The 21,282-nt window shown below is 37.5% G+C and overlaps 1 protein-coding gene across 1 annotated transcript in view; it reads right to left on the reverse strand.

Annotated features, from left to right (window-relative positions):
- FAM185A (family with sequence similarity 185 member A) overlaps positions 1-21,282 on the reverse strand; it is a 44,818-nt gene that overhangs the window by 22,553 nt on the left and 983 nt on the right. The window contains exons 2-6 of the mRNA XM_026868011.1: positions 21,263-21,279; positions 16,135-16,244; positions 11,239-11,331; positions 5,774-5,912; positions 444-485 (exon numbers count right to left, since the gene is read on the reverse strand). Of these exons, the coding sequence (XP_026723812.1) occupies positions 444-485; positions 5,774-5,912; positions 11,239-11,331; positions 16,135-16,244; positions 21,263-21,279 (401 nt within the window). The remainder of the gene's footprint in view (positions 1-443; positions 486-5,773; positions 5,913-11,238; positions 11,332-16,134; positions 16,245-21,262; positions 21,280-21,282) is intronic.

Genomic DNA, 21,282 nt, shown 5'->3' on the forward strand with positions numbered 1-21,282 from the left:
ATAAGAGACAGATACATAATACATCAAATGACTAATGCTTTTTGATATAAAAATTAAACATGGCTAATCATTGATACAACAAATGTAAACAGAACTAGGTTAAAAGCAAAATTATTGTATTTGATGCACGATTAGTCTTTTCTCATGTGGTTTTATACCATCTTAACCTAAAAGACAACACCTAGAGTCAGTCTAACTTGTACAAAGCTCAGCAGGTGCTGTGGTATCAAAAGCTAGACAGTGTGCCTTGCCCAACTGCAAAAGGCTGACAGTCAAGTTTGTAAAGGATCTACTTCAGCTACACAGCTATCAGTGCTACTCATGAAAAGAAACAAGGGCAGAAACATCTGTGAAGAATCACCTCCCTTTTACTTTCCCTGTGAATATTTAGCTTTTAGAAAAATTAAGAGAAAGAGGTATCTCAGAGAAGAGGTAGAACCTACCTACTGTGATACTCCCTGTTTTGGTCTGAAGGCTGGTGTTACCTAGTAGGAAAAGGGAAAAAGAAAATGTTAAAAGCATATTATTTAACTGGTTTCTGAAATTGTAACAAAGGCTCAAGTAACGAGATTTTATACAAGGCATTACAGTTGTGTATCTGATTTGCATATAGAAACAAAATAGATAAACCAGTTATATTGCTTGGGTATTATTGCTTTACAAATCTTAACACGTGGGTAACAATGAAGCAATTCCAGACAAGAAAAACACTGAGTAAAGCTTAAAGACACAGACTGGATGTGAGGGAGAGGCATTGCAAAGCTAAAGCACGAGATTATTATTTTTTTTTAATTGCTCTGATGACTGCAACTGCACCGTGGATGATTTAAGCCATTTAATAGGATGACTAACAAAGTTTCTGTTTTCCTCTTTCATATACATATATGATCTACCTCCCACCCCTGCATTTTTTTATCTTCAGAGACTACTTCCTGGACTCACTGAACATTATTTGCTCCCTCTAGACTTATTATGTACATGACAACTCCTTGTCAATACTCTTCATTTACTTCAGTGAGACCTGAGTGTATTGAGCAAAATGTAGAACAAACTAAAAGAATGTGTAAGGCATAGAAGTAGAATGGTATCCTACTGAACTTGCATTACTTTGAACAGGCACTAGTGTTTTAACCTTAAAATCTCAAAATAAATACTCTTCCCCTTCATCTGTGGCATCAAGGAAATCTGAATGGACAGATGGACATCATAACTACTACACTAACAGTCCAAAGTTGGTAGAAACTTCCATAGTTCCATGTAGATTACACATGTGTAATTGTCTCACAAAACCACTTAAAAAAACTAAACCACAACCCTCATCCTCTCAGGAGGACAATAGATTGAAAAATAAGATTCATCACAGAAATTCCAGTTTAGTAATACAACAATTTTCAGATTTTTTGGAAGAGGCCTTTAGAATTTGCAAAAAATCAAGCTCTGCACCAAACTTCTGTAATTCTACAGTAGTAAACAGCTATTAGGGTAGAATGCATTCCACTGTATATTACCCATAATGTTGCTCTTAGTGGTCCGTGGGCTGAAAGATAGAAAAGTAGCCTATCATCAATAGTCTTAAATTCATCATTTCAAGAACATACTGTGCAAAATACTTAGGGGTTCTGAAAATCAGAGTTGAAACAAAACCATATTTCAATGAAATTGAAAGATATTTGGCTTTGCTGTTTGCTGTTTTTAAAAGGCACACTATAATTATCCCACCCTTTTACCCATTTTATCATGACTAGTATTATTTTTGTACAAACTACAAAAAAGCCTAGGGTTTTGTTAGCTACCAACTCCCACAGAGCTGAAGTTATACTCTGAATATAGACCCTGGGACGTGGAGACTTGCTGGTCTGTTTGTTTCTTGTTTTCTGTTTTTGATAAGCAGGTTCTTGAAAAATATTAAACATGTAGAAATCAAAATCCCATTTAACCACAAACTTATATGGCAAATATGACTAATGTTGCATAATGTAAACATATTAATGTGATAAATTCACTTCAAACATTTACTTAGAACAAAAGTTGCTTTTAAAGCAGGTAGGAACGTCCTGACGTGTTGTGACCTGCACCATCTACAAGCAGTGCACAGAAGAGTACTTTTGGTCATGTAATTGTTCAGTGATGGCCAACACTTCACTTATAACTTTTAAGCTAGCCAAGTATATTCTGGACACATTAAGGGCAAAGAGAAAGACCTGACTGGAGGTAATTACCAGTTGGATTATTACATCCAACTGACTTCAGCATTTCAGTGCAGTACTAAAAAGGCTACAATATAACAGTTTTTACAGAATATTGATGACGGTAGCTTAGTGTTTCTCTTTTTGTTTTTTTTCTATCATGTACAAGCTTTGCTTCTCCATAAACACTGTAAGACTTCAAACTACTGTATTGCAAGTCAGGATCAGTATAGGACCAGGGGCAAAAGATGGCTTTGGGGATATAAACAAAGGCATCACTTTACACTATTATTTCCATTCCTTCAATTTGTTCTGAAGGCATACAAGGTGGCAGGGTTATTTTGATGCACAGAAAAAGTAAATAAACCACAATGCAGCTTTTTACCACTTTGACTTTGTATTTTAAATGTGCATCAGACTAAAGTACAAGACATGCCTAAAAAGGAACAAAACAAAATTCATTTCTACAATTCCAATTTATATACAGTGAAATCCAGAAACATTAGCAGAAATTTATGGAATATACTTTGGTATATCAGATTCTTTTCAGAAGAGATTATAGAATGCTAAGCTCAAGTATTATACCATACTGCCTTTGAAACATTGCAGATTTTCTACTTGTCTTATTCAGGCCACTGACAGGATAAAGCAGCTATATATATTCGCCTTTTCCTATATATTATTTAGTGTAAATACATAAAATAACTTCAATAACCATGTTTTCCAGTGTGATTCCATCACATAATGAAGTAGTTACTAGACTATCACAGAAGAAAAGGTCAAAAGCAAATATAAAACCCTGCATATGAGTCTCATCAACCCTGTAAAGCAGTAAAAATTGAGTGCTGACTGTTTGCAAAAAAGCTTTGCAGGTAAGAACCTGGGCATCTTGATGGACACCAGCTTCAGTATGAGTCATTAAAGAAGGTCAACTGCATACTGAGCTATATGACTGAGTATAGCCAGCAGGTAAAGGCCTCTTGTGAGACTGCATTTGGACTGTTGGGTCCAATTTTGGCCTTCCCAGTCAAGAAACATGCTGATGTACTGCAGTGAGGCCAGAGAACACTATTGAGAAGATTAGGGGCCCAGAGCATACTACAGATACTCATAAAGTTGGGTTTATTTTGCTTTAAAAGGAGAAGGCTGAGGAAGAATCTGGATGTGATCTTCAACTACCTAATGGGAGGGTATAGAAAACACACAGACTCTTCTCATGGTGATGCAGCAAGAAGAAGGGATAACAGTTACAAGTTGCCATAATGGAAACTATGATTAAAAAACACAAAAGAGGAAAGCTTTTTATCCACCAGAAGGGTAATTAGGGACTGGAACAAGTCATCCAGAAAGGTTATGCAATCTCCATCCTTGAGAATATTGAAAGCTGAACCAGACAAGGCCATGAGCAAGTTCACTCTAATTGAGCCCACTTTATGCGTTAGTTTGGACTAGATGTCAAATTCCTTTCCAACTTAAACTATTTTGTGAATAAAATAAATCAATAATTAATGCAACTCAACCCAAGACTTTGGCACAGTTGCAACGAGGGATTTCCTTTCTCTCCTACATGCCCCTCTGTACAGAGGTTCCACGATAACATTGTTGCCCATTGGATAAAGTAGCACATTTCTCAGTCTTGTTTTTCAAGTGTTAACTTGAGACCTCAGTAGCACCCAACTGACCCATCTGTCTAATGCCTGTTACAGAAGCCAATGAAAAGACTCAAAACCAATTTATTCAAAATAATGCATTATTCTTTTGCCATAAAAGTATGAAGCATGAAAAATAGCAATTACGAAAGCTTGGGCACTGACAGCATTGGAATTGTACAGTCCAAGATTCAACTACAAAATGAGTGTCAGGAAGGTTTGAAAAGTTTGTGTTGCCCTGACTTCAAAGTTCTCGGTGCAAAAGCTATGAAGTCTAGCTCAGCATTGTGCACAGATATGCTGATTTTATGCCAACTCTAGTATCAGCACACTATGAGCTATATGAAAATAGGGGCTTAACTGCCCAACAAACAATCCGTTCAAGAGTTTACAAACAAAACTACTAGTAAAATTGAGCTGCCCCATGAGCAAAGACTAGAAGTGAAAGTTTTTTCTAACATAAAACTATAATAGTTTTTTCCACTAATATCTATGTGGTTTTGTATGTATATATGTATATGCAATATAATATTTTTAAATACTTTAAAAGTATTTTCTCTTATTAAAACAGGATTGAGGAGTATGATGTTTTATAGACAACATTTTTCTGAAAAAATAGACTAGAATTCCCAAGCAAATGTTAATGCGCAATTGTTTAAGATACACCTAAAATAACGTTAGGTGTTCCTGACCTATTTAGTAGAGCTCAAAAATAATCCTGAAATAATGCAAGAAATGTCTGTATAATTTGGATACAATTCTATTCATTTTCACATTGTTTTTCAGCTAAACAACAGTGAGGCATCACTAAGGAAGTAAGTCACTAACTATAGCAGTTATTTCATTTTTGTACCAAGAAAAAAAGAAAACACAAACTTTTGGATGTGCACAGAGGCATGAACATGCTCACAAACTGATTACTCCACAGTATCATTATACTGGTTTGAAGTTAGAAAAAAAGCAAACCTCAACCCTAAAGCAAAACAGCTTATCAGACAGAAGTACCAGTAACAACAAGAAAAAAAAAAATCTTATTTCTGCCTATGCATGCTGAAGTGAACTTTACCTAATAATTTTAGAAAGCATTCTTAAAGTTACTATAAATCAACAAAGGAGTTGCTCCTTTAAGGAAGAAACAAGAGTAATTTCTCAAGAAAGATGACAAGACAAAATTGCTAAGAAATTGCAGCAAGATTTTTAAAAGGCATATAGCTGGAAATCTGGAACTCTTGACTTGACTAATTTTCACTCTTTGTACATCCTTCAGTTTGTTTTACTTAATGTTAAATCACCACAAATACATTACAGAACAGCCAGAATTTAGTGAGAATTTTGTTAAACTAGAAAACCATACCAGATTTCAACCTTGACTACTGTTTATGTAAAAGACAATTTTAGTTCTAGGTGAAGGACATTAAAGGGTGGATTAGAGACTTTTTTCTCCCCCAAAGAACAGAAACTGTCCCCACTCTTAGTATAGTGTGCTAGCACACACAGAGCCTATTTTTACTAAAAGCTTCTAAACATAACCGAGTTCTAACATAGCAGATGCTGTAAGTTACTTCTATGAAGAAAATAAGGATGGGGAGAGAGAAGAGAAGCCTCTTTACTACTATTAGTATAATTTTCATTGCTGAATTTTAAAATATTTTGACATCCTTAGTATGTGTGATGTTTCTTTCCTATAATACACACTTTTTGCTATTTCACAAGTGTGCTTATAAAATTGTTTTTAAAAATACAGTATGCTGTATGGTAAGTTAATTCTCATCAACTCCATCTCTAAAATACAGAACTGTTTTGTTCATATACTGTGCACAGATGATTTAGTAATAACCTACATCATTAGCCCATTCATTAATGTGCACATTATTAATACCTTCAAAGCAGCTAAGTTTGTGACATTGTTTTCCGAATGATGTGACAATATTTCCTTACCATGAATGCTTCCCAGCAGAATATCACCACCTACTGAAGACAGAGAGGATGATTCTGCATAGAGATACTTCGTTTTCAGCAGCCCATCTTCAGTAGATATGTTGATGGATGTCCCCTGCAGCTTCTCTATATTCACACTCTAAGAGAAATAAACTTAAATAAACATAATGGAAAACTTGTCATCACAGTTGGAAAAAGCAGAGGGAAGCAACAGTTTTAAGAGGCAAAACAAATGGAAAGCAGTTGTTGGTGCAGAGCAAAGGGAATCAAGCTCTTGGTTAAAAGCTACACAACACAGGGAGAAAAAAACCTTTTCATCCAAGAGTTCTGACCAACAAGTTAATAATTCTTTACAACATGCCTATAAATTATTACATTTATCATAAAGGTGAAGAACCCAAATAGTCATAAACAAATGAAAGAAAATCTTGATTTATTTAAAAAAAACCCCAAACTTAATTTTGAAAAGTAAAAGATCATTTTTAATTATGACAAATTAACATTCATCCAGCATTATGACACTTAAAAACGTTGGTCATCGGTGCTCTGCCACCACATACTGAAACTATTACATAGAACTATTTATTTTTTTAACTGGCTCACTTTGTAGATACAGCTTTAGTAAAGGTTTGGAAAAAAGCCACAGCTTCTTTTTGTCTCAGTGTAATTGTTCATATTTCCTCAGTTAATCAGGCCCCTATTCTTGGACTGAAACTTCAAGCTACACAAATCCTTGAAACAGGAGGGATAAGATCTCCATTTCTACTTCTTTTCAGTAGAAACTGAGAGAAAGATTTAACAAGTTGCACTGTGAATAGATTTGGGGAACAAAAGGTGATAGATGATATTTATGTACAAATCACCAGTCACGTGAGACAACCTACACCGACCTGAACAAAACAGATCACATGCTTGTGCAACTACCACATGCATTTAATTCTATATTCCTCAGTTAAACTTGATTTATGATGTAATCATGCAATAATTCATATTTAACCCCCACTCAATTTGGGTTTATTTTACTTACACAGACTTTAAGGGAATGGCACAAAATCTCCATTCATTACATGGCATTATATATGGCCGTCTAGATCAAACTGTGCCTTATGTTGAATTATCTCTAAACCCACTTTGTCATTTAGCATTGTTGTCTTGTGGAGAAAACAGAAAACAAAAGTCTGACCCTTCTGGTGTTATATTATATAACAAAAGCTATGGATGAAGTAAGAGGTATTCTGACAAACAACAACCAGTTTTGCACAAACTCTATGCTGTATTGTGTCCCAAATAGTGAGCTAAAGAGGCTGGCTTAGTATGGACTATACGACAGCCAAATTATACTGTGATCTTACAAATCCATACCTACTGAGCTTTATGCCGTCTTTACACCTTAAATCATAAGGCTGCAGAACAGACTATTGCCTTTAAGACTTCTGACATACAAAGTAGGTCTCCAAGAATGTAACAAGATACATTAACATTTAAGAAAATCTGGTGATCAAAGTGCTGTGCTAAAATTAGAGATACATGACAGTCAGTATCTACAATGCCTGAAGGTGATGCTGCTTAGAACTGTGCTACAGCACCTAAGCATCAATAGTAAACAAACCCAGTGATATTAAGGCGTAATTTGTCACTACTGAAAGTGAGACCAATTCAGCCTTTCAATCTTTCAATACTTCTAACAAAACTCTAACAAGCAGAGACCTTAACAAACGTAAGTTTACATTACATCTGTCTTAAGAATGGAGTGCTCTGCTGTTTTTAAGCAGAGTACTCCACTACTCCTTCACCCAGGATAGCAAAGTGCAAATCGGCTGTGGTACATGGCCAAATCAGTGAGTAAAAGAAAAGCCACTGTTATTTTAGGTTCTATGATCTAAACCTGTACTGAAGAGGAGTTAAATGACTTGCAGTGAACATTTCAAGTTTTAGGAGGGCCATGATTGCTATCAACCCAATGAAAATAGAGTGAGGCACACTTTAAGGGGAGGGGGAATAAAATTAAAAAAGCCTGCAGAGTTTGGGTGCAAATTGTCTGCCTTCTGGCATTCCTGGATGGGAAAATGAAAGCTCTAAAAGGTACATCTGTTACTATGGTAGGTAAGTTTCGACTCTATTTAGATATTTATCTTATTTACATATTATGAAGTGCTTTATAATAAACAAGCTCATATACCAACTTATCTTATTTACCAGCCTCAACTACCTTTCTTAAATGCACAGCAATAAAAAAAGAGTTGTCTCAGCACATGACAATGAAGCACTGAGTCAGCTAGTTACTGTAAAAAAAAAAACAAACCACAACACAAAACCTACCAACACAATGAACATTTGTTTCAGAGTAAACCAATGGTCAAGTATAAGACTAAAAAAGTATTCTAGATAGGGAAAATAAAAGAAAGGATTGCTTTCTACTGAGACTAAATATGTTTTCAATCCCAAATTCTTTAACTTTTATGAATTTTTGGCAGACCATAGATGTTTGGCTTTGCTAAATAAGTGCTACGGGAAAGTCCCCGTGGCACAGATTAGCTAATGACTCCCCAGGCAAACATATTTGATTACTTTTGTCCATTGAACCATCAGGTTTTCTGGAAAAATTCCTTCCCTTGAGAGTACAGCCTTGGGAGTTGCAGTTACTAAGACTGACCACTGGCTCAAGTTCCATCAGTTTCTTACCCTTTAAAGAAAATGTGTCATTCTATCTTCATAAATCAGACTATGAATGTTTTTGCACCTGAACACATTTTCTGTATGAAAACTAACATCTTGCTATGTTTAAGTACAACAAACAACTTCCCCAAGTATTCCTCTTTTTGGCCTTCCTTTTTGAGCTGCTCAACCATCTTACTAGTGTCTTCTGTCTTCTTCATTTTTCCCCCCTTAAAAATATTCTGTGTTTCTCAAGTGTTTAGTGTCTTTTACCACATCCTTTCCCTCCCCACCTCCAGGAGGGGGCTGGAAATGCTGACAGAGCCATAATTACATAATGATGACTACAACTGATGGAAGAAACATCTCATACAAACACACACTGGAGATGTGAGACTGACTGATTATTAACAGAAGTGGCCAATTGAGAAAAGAAATCTCACACTGTCCTTGCTAAGTACGCAAAGTTTGTTAATGAGAAGTTCAATAACATAAGCCAAAAGTGTTCCATAGCTTTAAATTCCTGTTAAAACTACTCATTTCACTCAAGTTACTACAGCTTTACAACTGTGACTTCTAGCAATATTACAGACTACATAAATATTTATGATCACAAAAGATGCACTTCAATGTCATCTCAGTGGAGTTTGTTTTATTGCTTCAGGGCAGTATGTCTGAAAAAAGTTATATTTTTAAACAGCACTTAAAGACTCAACACAATTACATTTCTCATTTTCATAACTGTATTTTCACATAGATACAGAGCTAATTATTTTTCCACTTGTTTTTTTCAACATCAGCAAGATTCTATTTGAAGTTAACTCCATGGTCTGTAACAAACTAGTCTGGGACAAACAAAATGACTAAGCAGTACAACTCTAAACACCACCACTACACTAGTATGTTGTGAACAGCATGAACCTCAAGCAGTCAAAGCACTGCTTAGACTGCAGTCCATCTTGCTCACTGGTAGAAAACAAGGAACCCAGTTTCCAAATGCTTCCAACAGAAGCCCTCTGCAGGAAGATGGATGCCACATCAAGAAAGCTGTAAACTACCTCTGTGGTATTCCACCCCCTGTGGCTGCTCTTGGCTTAGGATGGATCTCAACTCCACTAACTAGTAATAGTCCCAAGGGAACTGCTGATTAATTAGCACTGATGAGTCCAACTGTGGCATCAGTGGAGCATGTCACAGTCAGACCTTACCCCCTCTGTTTTATGCTGGGAGGTCTTACTGGGATGAAATAACGTTCATGAGGAAATATCAATTGTAGAAAAGACCTTTAAGATCGAGTCCAACCATAAACCTAGCACTATCAAGTCCATCACTAAACCATGTCCCTAAGTGCCGTGTCTATGTGTCTCTTAAATACCTCCAGAGGAGGTGACTCAACCGCTTCCCTGTTCCCATGCTTGACAACCCTTTCAGTGAAAAAATTTGTCCTAATATCCAATCTAAACATCCCCTGGCACAATTTGAAGCCTTTTACTCTTGTGCTGTCACTTGGTACTTGGGAAAAAGAGACTGACACCACTCACCTTGCTACAACCTCCTTTCAGGTAGTTGTAGAGACTGGTGAAGTCTCTCCTGAGTCTCCTTTTCTCCAGACTAAACAACCCTCAACAACAGTACAGATGCAACGCCTCTGGGCACTTTTGTACATAAAAGTCAAGCTAGCATACACTACAAAAAAAATGCAGGTAATTTAATGTTGACAGTTTTGGAAAAATTCAATGACAACTTGCTTAGTTTAGAGCAGGACTTTAAGAACAGATCACAGCTGACTAGGTAAGAGAACACATGATCTCAGAAGCCAATCTACAAGGTGTATAACAGTGATGAATGACACTTCACAGAAGTGATTTCTGACTCCTAGAACTTAATAACTTGGTCTCAATTCTATCCTTGGCTAGGGAGAGCTACCTGCACTCTTTCCCGTTCTTCCCCATGCCGCTAGTTTTAAGGATACCTATTGATTCTGACAGAGTACTGCATTTATTTAAGCTACTTCCAGACTTGGCTTGGCTCCACAAGTTCAATATAGCAAAGCTTCAGGTGTAATGAATCCAGTTGCACAGAAACTATGATGCCTAAACATTCAAGTTGAACCTAAAACCAGACTGGGTGTGAGAACTGTAGTATTATGTAAGGGAGCCTACTTCTACATTATTTTAAATAATGGAGAAATGACTACTTACAGCAAGAAACAAAAACAGATTAGACTAGTATGAGGTTTGTCTCATACTGCCATCTGCTGAAAAAAAACCCAAGCTACTTCTCTACGAAACTTTTGCTGTTCATGATTCTTCTTACTGCACCTCATAACAAAATTACATGTGACTATTTCCTCTGCTGCAAAGAAATATACAAAACCTTCTACTCTTCCATTCTTACAACTATATAATGCCAGAAGTGTACAGCATGTATAGATATCAAGCCACTATTCATGAGACACTAAAATAAACTCACAGGCTTACTGCAGAATCCAGGTTCCGAGATATCAGCCAAGTAAAAAGTTTAAGAGCATTGAGGGTCTGCATAATTAAAGCTGATGAGTTGTATCAGCTAGCACAGCCTCTGTGCTGATGGAATGATCACATGCTTATTACTGCTCTTTCTGTGATGCCCATTTACTAATCTAAATCAAGCATAAGACAGTATAATTAAACCAACAAATGTAAGATAACAGTGAAATCAATCTACCAGTGAGGGTCATTAAATATCCCTCTGCACACTCTTCAAAATTCAGTCATTTTGCAACAGACAAGCTGAAAAAGCCATTGTAGAGAGTTTTACTTCTTACTTACACCCTTCTCTGTTGCACGAATATCTGTATTTCCATAAAGTGTTCCAAGACCAATTACTTTGCCACCATTTGTTCGTATATCAATTTTATGGCTCTGAAAAAAGTTTAAAAAACATATGGTTAGGATAATTGTAATTAGAAAACAAGTTACCTTGTTTTTCAAGCTGTACCCCAATAATCATCTTGGATCAAAAACTTCCATTTTACTGTGAAGATTTCTTCAAGTGATTGCCACATGTGCTGTTTATTTCTAGTGGAGTCAAACTCAAAACAAGTTACCTTTCTTTGTAATCAGAAACACAAGAGGAAAAGAAAGATGCTGAGGAACCCTTTACTCTCAATACAGGTGGGGGTTTTTTGGTTTTTTTTGCAACTAGCAAAACATTCATTCAGTATATATTACAATAAGCAGCAGGGGAAGAAAGACAGAATTTTGTATTTCATTTATACTCCTTCCAGAAACCAATGTATGCAAACACCCAGTGCTGCAGCAGGTAAGAAACAGGAGCTAGCAGTGAGAAACAAACTTGCAAACTGGAGCCTTCCAATGACCTGAAACCTACAGTGTTATAGAACTCTGTAGGATAATTATTCATACAAACAGACCAGGGAGCTACTTTTGCTTGGTAGTAGTATGTACAGCTGTAAACTATGTATGCATCCCAGTGCAAACCTTAGGTCTGCAAGTAGAACTAGATTCTACCATGTTTCACTCCAACCAGATTCTCATTCAAATTAGGTATTTTGCATACATCTGCATTAGTCTCAAGTTTTTCACAAAGAAACCAGGTTTCAAGAAATGCCATAGCCCTCATAGCGTTCAGTTGCTGCATACAACTGACAAGAAAAAAATACAGAAATACACACAAGAAAGGACACGTAGCTAAATTATATTAAAATAAAAGATCTACCACAAATTACAAAACTAATTTCAAAGACAAAAAAAAAAGTAACAAAAACCCCATGAAAATCCCAAACAAGTCTTAAGAGTAAAACCCAAGTATCTGTAAGAAGGGGGAAGGAAAAAAAAGAAAAATTTAAAAGTCAGATTTAAATAATCTAACTGTATTCATAAACCATTAACTTCAACAAACCTGACTTTACAGTTCTCAGCAGTAAAGCTGTTTTGCTTAAGTTCACTAGCATGAATGCTGGAATAACATATAATTAAAAAAATATTCAGTATTTTTTATACTTAATGATGGATAAACTTGCCTTTTTTTCATACCCGTATATTTTCTCTTCCCACACCATCACCTTCATTTTCAGATTTATCCATTTATCTTGAAAAAAATATTATTCCTGTAGATGATATTTAATTCAGGACACCATCCACTAAATTTCACCATCAAGAATATCAGAAATACTCAAGATATTTACATTATTAAACACCTGCTTGGATAAGCCGTAATAAATTGCATTAAACTAGGTCTCATCAGATTAAAAACTTTTAAAAATATGAAATCAGGTTTCCAACACGGAAAACCTGGACTTAGAGTGCTCCAACACATTTCTGATGAAACACCAAGAATCAGATATTTCATGGAGTTCCATAAGACATGAAGAACTTTAAGAACTCTAGAGCAGTGTTTCTTAATGTTTGTGTACCTGAGTCTTGCTTTCTCCTCTCCACTTAAGAAGCTTGCCCACAGTAAAGTAAAACGCCCCTAACTTGAGACTACAGTAGTGCTTCAGATCTTTTAAAGGTTCTAAGAACTCGGCTGTTAAGCTTCTATTTCAATATAATAGATGATCGTCTCCGCATACAGTAAATGGAATAAAACTAAATTAGATGCTTCAGCTTAATTATCTGATGATTCAGCCAGACATCACAGTTCTTTTAAGGCAGTTACATTAGGCACATTATCAGAATAATGGTTAATGAGCAAATCCTCCAGACACATAACTTGAGGAAAATATGGGGACTTAAAAGATCAGAAGAACTAATGTATAGCAATGACTTACCAGTATGGCCACCAATACTCAAGTAAAATAAAACTACAACCTACACATTATTTTCTAACAGAAAAATATGTTCAGTTCAAAGAAAGGAAGGACAGTGGTGCAGGACTTTAACAGATCAGGCTCAGACACGATGTGTGGTGAGGAAGCACAGCAGGTCTTCCACGGATTATGCATGAGACACCTGGAAATTCTTGTTATCACTGGCACAGTCAAGGAGTCAGAAGTAATCATGGAACATAAGAGACAGAATTAAAGGGTCTCCTTGGTCCCACTGCCACTGCTACGCTGATGGACTGTAATAAACAGCAGAGAAAAAAATTAAAAAGAAACAACACTGCTTTCTCAATAAAGAATTTGGGATTAATTTATATTCCTAGAAGTCACAACTGTATTTTGGAATTCTGCTACTATCAGCTGACCTAGAGACTTGGAAGGGATACAAGTGAACTGTTCTTTAGCCAATTACAAAACAATACCAACAACAACAAAAAAAATCTCAATAAACCAACCCTCCACAAATCTCACTGGCTGAATAATGCCTACCACACCAAAAGTACCAGTCGAAATCCACTAAAAACACCCATAGAGAATACTCATCTTCTCTGTTCAATTACTAGCATGCACGCTTAAGGAAAGTAAATGCCAAATTCTGTGTCTTCTGTAAAGACACCATACAGTCTACCAAAAATCGGCAAGTTTTTTTGAATGACAAATTATACAAACAACTTCTTGCAGTCTGTGGCAATCTAAAAGAAGCAGCAGTTGTGAAGCTGTTTGCTAGTGCTCTTGAATAATCCCTGCATGACTAGCATTTGCTAGTCAATGAGGTTTGTGGACAGCATGACAGAGAAGCAACATTAACCAGCTCTTTAATCCATCCAGGGGAGGGCAGTATCACTACAGTTTCCTCAGTAAAGCACATTCCCTAAAGGAGAATTGGCTTTTGTGTTACACTACAGAATCTGGTCTATCAGATTTTCAGTAGCTTTGAACCCAAAAGGTTAACAATTCTGCTTTTCTGCTAATACAGAGTATAAGTCCTGAACCTATATTAGCAAAATTGAGTTACAGTTGCCTTACTAGAACTACAGTACTTCTTAAAAACAACATTAGACTAAACACTGACTGTACAACTAAGTGATAGGTAATTGGACAACTGTTGGCTCTTGCAAACACCTACATGGTCAGTAATTTTAATTCAAAACCTTCGTCCCACTATGTCAGAGTTAAAACCAAGAGTGGTCACACATCCTCTCTAGAGTACTGTATGTTCAAGCTGTCATAGTAACCAGCAAAGACAACCAATCTTCCCTCACAACCCAAAAGAATACTTCAGATCATTATTTTGGTTAGAAAAACCCCAAAGCCTTGTAAGCTACCAAAAACTTTATTGTAACAAGAGTTTCAGTTGAAATCTGATGTCCTTTCTTGAGTGTTTACATTTTAAATGCCTTCTGGGACTAGGCCCATTCCTCTCATCTCAGGTGTACGGGAGCAAAGCAGCTTCTTGTGGCCACCACTGTAGAGGACATGTTGAGGCTCATGCACAGGGGGCAGATCACCTTTTACACTTGTAGTTTTTACTGACATTTTTGTCAATCAAGCAAAAAACCACCATCAAGCTCCTCTGAATTATAAGGCTGTAGAAAATCTGGTCTTAGAAGCCCCAAACTGCTGACTTTTCAGCCTTCTTTTCAGTTCATTAGAGGGTATTGTTTCATTGCCACTTGAAGTCTCAAGGAAAGTAGAACTGACTTTTTAATTTTTAAAATTAAACATTTTTCGCATCTCAGACTGTATATAAGATGCCCAGAAAATGTTAGTTATCTTTCCTCAAAATCATCTTTTTCCACAAAGTCACAAAAAATTCTTGACAATTGTGAGAGCATGCTGTGATTACTGTCACTATTGCTGGTCAAAACTACCTTGTTATTTCATACTGTGTAGTTTTGCATGTACTGCTGTTTGCTGTTATTATTATACAAGGTCATTTTTAGCCAAAACTTTAGACAGCAGTAACATATAGTACGATGAATTTTTTTTTTTAGATTTTAGTTACATTTTTAAGAGTAATATGGTCAATTACACAGAATCTGGAAGATAAAAGCTGTCTGTAGTTCATTAAATATGGAGGAAACCTCTCTACTGCATATTAAATTTCCCCTTAAGTTCAGTTTCCCATATGTGTGCTATAAAATCACCTCTTACCATGGCAAAGAAAAATGTTGACAGATTTTTCATATCTCAAATACTTAAACTTGGGCTTTTCAAACAGGGTAATTCCTTTAAAAATGTATACCAATTCCTGCAGATACAATCTCAGTTATTCAAGTGAAATTGATTCCAAACAGCACCTAAGTCAGATATAAGTCAATTATTTCTACAAATGTCTGTGTCCGCAAACTTGAGATTGAAAACTTAAGATTGAAAAACAAGGTCATGATCATGATACATACCATATTTATCAGATACATTTCAGTTGGGTATTTTGGACATGTAATGTGTAACTTCTGATGAAAATTAACCTAAAGAGTTTGCCAACAGCACTGATATATCAGAATTATGAAAAATGCAGGCAAAAAAAACTAGAAGCAGCACACTGCAAAGTCCCAACCAAGCAAGCGTAACTATTAACCTACTAGATAGGAAATCCCAGTCTGTCTTTTTCTGAGGGCCAAGGAAGGCAGGTATCAGGCTTATTGTCTGTCACCATTTCTGCTGGCTTTGGCTATCAAAGGTACGTGGACTTCTGACTCAGTGTTATTGACTGTGTTGTTATTGTGTGTAATAAAGGCGAGGTGTTACACACAGAGTACACTTAGAAATATCAGAATACTTATCTCTAGAACTGGAATTTAAGTTTTTATACTATATTCCACCACGCAATCCCTTTTAAAACACTGATGGAGGGGGTGGGGGTGTTTCTTTGTACCTTTATTGACTGCAAGACACTAGTCCCCTTCTCTGTTTCTATTTTGCAGTTATCACATTCTATTTTCTGAATCTTCACGCAGCCAGTCCCTGATGTTTTGATATCCAAATCTAGAATTAAAAAGGAGTTTTATTAGCAACAGAATAAGAAAAGTCAGATCTATTTAACATAGTACTTGATCACTTTATGTAGTAACTACATATAATAGGGGAAAAAAGCAGCTTGTTACTGAAGAACCTTCTTGAAAAGTTTGGTCACACGCTTCCAACTGCATGACTAGTCACTATCAATAACTGACACAATTAACACTGAAAATTCTGTAAGCCTGTGTATAACCATCCAGCTTCAAGACAAAACATTAAGAGGCAGCACAGTGACTGTAACCTCTGGCAAGGAATCAGGGTGTGGTCCTTTAGTAAAGTTTTATTTTTTATATTTAACCCACTCCCAAACTCCACCTCTATCTCATAGCTACCCTGGTCACCAAGTCTATTAGCAATTCTACTGAGACATTTGGGTATCATTGCATGGGTTTTGGGATAGGAAGTTTGGCAGGCTGAGGCCACATGTAGAGTAGTAAGATTCAACAGCACAAATAAATAGATCTTGTTTAGTACTATGCTGCTTCAACTAGCAAGCAGTGTAGCACAAAAAAGAGGTATGGAAGAGTCTCTGCATGCGTCATTCCTCCCTAGCTTCTGGAAGGCCTGACTACCCCCTGGCGTGAAGAGGCATGTTTACCTCTAGTCTGAATCACCTCACAGTACTGTTCATAAACTCCCACAAAACAAAAGTCTTGTAGACAACTCTGCTATCAAGGGAGTAATTTGTTTGATTTGACAAACCAGGAAAATCCAAGAGACAAAGATAAAGCATGTTACACCTTTGCCGCAAGAGTGCTACCTTATTGCCACAGTAAGCTAAGAGGTTAAATTTAGTGAAGTATGCAGACTGTGTTCCAGGTAACAATTTCTTATGAAAGGGGGCTAGAAGAGGTGGATTAGATAGGCAGATTTTCCAGAGAGCTGTTTGATTTGCAAGTATTTTCTTCATGGAAGACTTCCAAGAAAAAGATACTGTGTCCAAGATTTTAAATTTAAGAAACATAGAGTTTGATTAAATAAACTCTAAGAGAGGCTTTGAGGCATATAAAAGCACAAAACCTGGCAAACTGGACTGGCGACTATTAATCAGAGGCTCGAGGGCAAGCACCACAGGGTTTTGTGTTAGTAAAGCCTAGACATTTTCTCCAAACTACAGAAATATCTGTTATCTGAACTATTTCAAGTTTGATTGATGCTGATCTACAGGTCCTGAAGTTGTTGAGACAGGCCGACAAAACTTTTCCATGACATTTTAATTCTCAGGGAACCGTTGGGTTGTTTAAACACAGTTCCCAGGGAGACACAAACAGAGGCACTCTCCAAAGATCTAAGCTCAAAGCAGTATGCCCCAGCACAGCACAAATCTGGAGAGTTCAGAATGAAAACTTATTTTTGAAATAGAAGCTTTCTCGCTCAAAAGCACGCAGTTCACCCACTGGAAAACTGCATGGGCCTTGGGAGGGTCTTTATCCAAGACTTCTGCTTTTTTGCTTTCAGAGAAGAGAGGTCCAAAAGCAAGTTTGCTTGTGCAAATCTTTGAATTCAATCCACCTATAGACTCTTGCCCTTATTGCTTCTGTCAAAAGGGCAAGTGGGGAAGGCTTAAGAGCAGTCAGTTTAGCCATGATACCAACTTACTTTTATAGGAACAAGGTTAACAAAAACTTCTGATCCTCCAGGGCATATTATGGACACTACTTGAAAGACAAAGTAGTGATGTAATCCTACAAGTACTGAAGATGTGTGCCAAAAGCAGACACAGAAGTCTGGGGGTTCATTAGCATGCTGTTAAGAAACACCATGGATTCCTGGAAACAAGCTTTGTGCCTTGATCATTTGCAGAGTCACAGCGCTTTGTGAGCCTTGATATAGCAAAAACTAGCATACAATGAACAGAATCCCTCTGTCTCAGAAATAGGCTTCCTGAACAGTAAGTGACTCCACAAAGAGGCAGGCTAAGAGCTGGATAATAGTGCTAACAAAAACTGAACAAGCTACTAGGAACAGGATACAGTCTGTTTCAGTGCCAAAGCTCCAAAAATAGATAGTCTGAATCCTCCTTAGCGAAGCTGATGGCTGAAGCCAACTTCAGTCATACAAACCTTGAAGAATTCATGAAGATCTTTGAGATGCAAAGGGCCTGTACTGGAAATAAAGGTACATAAGATAAAAAAAGACCCTTGGTATCAGAATATAGGCAAGGGTACCCCAGAAACAGCATCTTAATCTATAGTATTTGAAATAGACTAGTAAAATACTTATTTTAAATTACTCTGCAGCCCTGGACCACTAGAAGTACTTCATGATGATCCACTTCTCCGCTCATACAGGAAGCTTATCAGTAAGTGAGCATACTTGCACAATAATTCAGTCTGGGAAAAACTATTTAATGAGGGCTACTCTGAGTCTGTATATCTGCTACCCTTAGAAGTAGACACTGATGATCTTTCTTCAAACTCATTAATATGTTGAGAATTAAGAAACACACATGCTTGAAAACATTCACATCTGCTTTCTATTAACACTGACAAAAAAACTCCAACAAAAACTAAGAGGTCCCAGGAGCTTAGGTTCTCCCCTCACATAAGCAGGCAAAAAAATTGTTTAAGGTATACAATAAAATTATGTTGGTGATTCACCGAAATGCTCAAGATCCATTCAGTTTGCCTAGTTAAGTCCACAAGAATCTACAGCCAAAGAGGGAAGTGATCTCATGGGCTTAAATAAAACTGAAGTGAAAGAGCGAAGTTCTCCCATGGAGAGAACTGATTATAAAAAAAGAAATGAAAAATAAGAATTAAAAAATCATAGTGGCTTATAATGAGCCTAGACTAGATATGCTTGATGCTGTGACAGAGGGGACAAAGTCTTGGTATTCTACTTAGTAAAGCTTGGCCACCACTTCAAAACTTATGGTTCTCCTACTTGATTTTGGCACAAAAACCTCTGCTCACTTCACCAGGGGATATAATGGAAAGCATTGGAACAGCTTGTCAAAGGAGGTTGCATAGTCATCATTCTTGGGTGTTTTCAAAACCAGACTGGATAAAGCCCTGAGCAGCTTCCTCTGACCTTGGAGTTGACCCTGCTTTGAGCTGGAGGTTGAACTAGAAACCTTCTGAGATCCCATCCAATCTGAATTATCCTATGATTCTAATATATTATGTACCTACAAAAGCAAAATATAAGAACCACATGGGAAGACAGGACAGATGGTTCTCAAATTCTTGTTGTGCAAGACCTCAGTTGGGTGAGGTACCTCTGAGTACTCAGTTCACATACACTAACCAGAAATCAAAGAACTGGTTTCAGGTTTAATTAGCACATGCAGTTTGATGTGCCAAGACACAGGGTTTTCTATGTGTGGAGCAGACTCTGAACGTACAGCCACGTGCCTATGCTGTATCAGGCTCAAAACCTCCCGAGCTGAAAAGAGCTGACATCTAAGAGAACACTTAGATGAAATATTATTTATGTTTGTCCTATTCTTACTCTTTGCTGAGCATGTTTATGAGTAGTGCTGGAGACAGAACAGTGAGCATGGCTGGACTCACAATACAAATTAGTACAGCCATTCTAACACAGACCAAATAAAGCACACAGAGGTCAGGGAGCAGGGGAAACCTCTGGTTTATTTACAGAATGTTTGTCTCTATGTCAGTTGTTAGGAAACAAAAGCAACCATAAGTTCTGGTAAACATATTTAAGAAATACCCCTTCAGTTATCAACAGTGTTCCAAATAAAGAAAAAGGCTATAGGGATTAGTAGGACTAGAAAATGAAGGAGAATATTGCTATGGTAAATCCACAGCACTTCTCCATTCTGAATGATATACAGTTCAGGTCCTTCTAAATGACAAGAAAAAACACACACACACAAAACCGAAAACCAACACAGAATTCAAGATACAAGGGGAAAAAAAGTAAGAGAAAATAAAAGGTGCAAATGTCTTTGCTGTAAGGGTTTGGAAAAGTGGTAACCAAGAAGATATGACACTGTGCTGCACAAAAGCCATAGGTGATGTGCAGGAAGCATAAGTAGAATAAGATTACTCACTCTTTCTTACACCACAACTACAGTAGAGCATCAAATGAAATAAAGCAGTGGTCTTGAACAACTACTTCAAGAAAATCAAAGGATCAGGTTTCTTGTACACCAAAAGGTTTTTCCAGCATGGTGAAACTTCCTTTGCACTGTACAGGCAATTGCACAAATCCACAGGAAAAAAACACAGCAATGACTAAACACAAATCTCTCTGGCTCAAGTACTCTCTAACCTCTGCTCAATGAGGGGAATTTTACTAGCAAGATTTCTATTCTCTTTCTCTAAACTTAGAGCCACTGTCAGTATTTCAGTCCTGCACAGATGTTCGTTTGTTTCAGCCACTACAGCTGCTCTCCCAAGTTGTTCGTAGGTTCCATACCAGAGGCCCTGCACAGATTTTTCTCTTGTACTCAAAAAGATAACGCAAGACTTGTCCTAGGCACGGGAGCCCTTCTTGGCCTTTCATCTGTATCGTTACTGTCGAGACTTTTTGATCCCTGGAGATGGCTACTCAGCGTAACGACCACTAATGGGCTGGTAGGTCCCACAACCCTACCGGGAACTGCCCTTGAACTACAGATGTGCACAGCACATACCGAGGACTGTTGTCCCACCTGAGCTGCAGTTACTCGTACATCGGCTGTCAGCGTGAGTTACAACTACCACTTAAGAGCACAAGTTTCAGCATTAACTATGGCTGGCAAAAGCATCAACAATAAATCATGTATCCAAACACCTAAGAAGTCGGGAAACACAGAAAAAAAACCGGGACGCTCTGAACCTCCTTAATTAGAGGGGGCACGATGCCACCCACTGCCGAACACCCGCTGCCGACAGCGCTCCCAGCCGCAGCAGTGCCGGCACAGCCGCCGGTGAGCCCCACGCCCGCCGGGCTCCGAGCGCCAGCACGGCGGGAGGGGCGGGCAGCCGCCCCCCGCGCCGAGGACGCCGGGAGACCCGCACCACCGCTTCACCCACCGAACTTCACGGGCGTCCTG

The sequence above is a fragment of the Athene cunicularia genome (assembly GCF_003259725.1).
Source record: "Athene cunicularia isolate RWA chromosome 1 unlocalized genomic scaffold, athCun1 chr1_part2, whole genome shotgun sequence".
Lineage (NCBI taxonomy): Eukaryota > Metazoa > Chordata > Aves > Strigiformes > Strigidae > Athene > Athene cunicularia.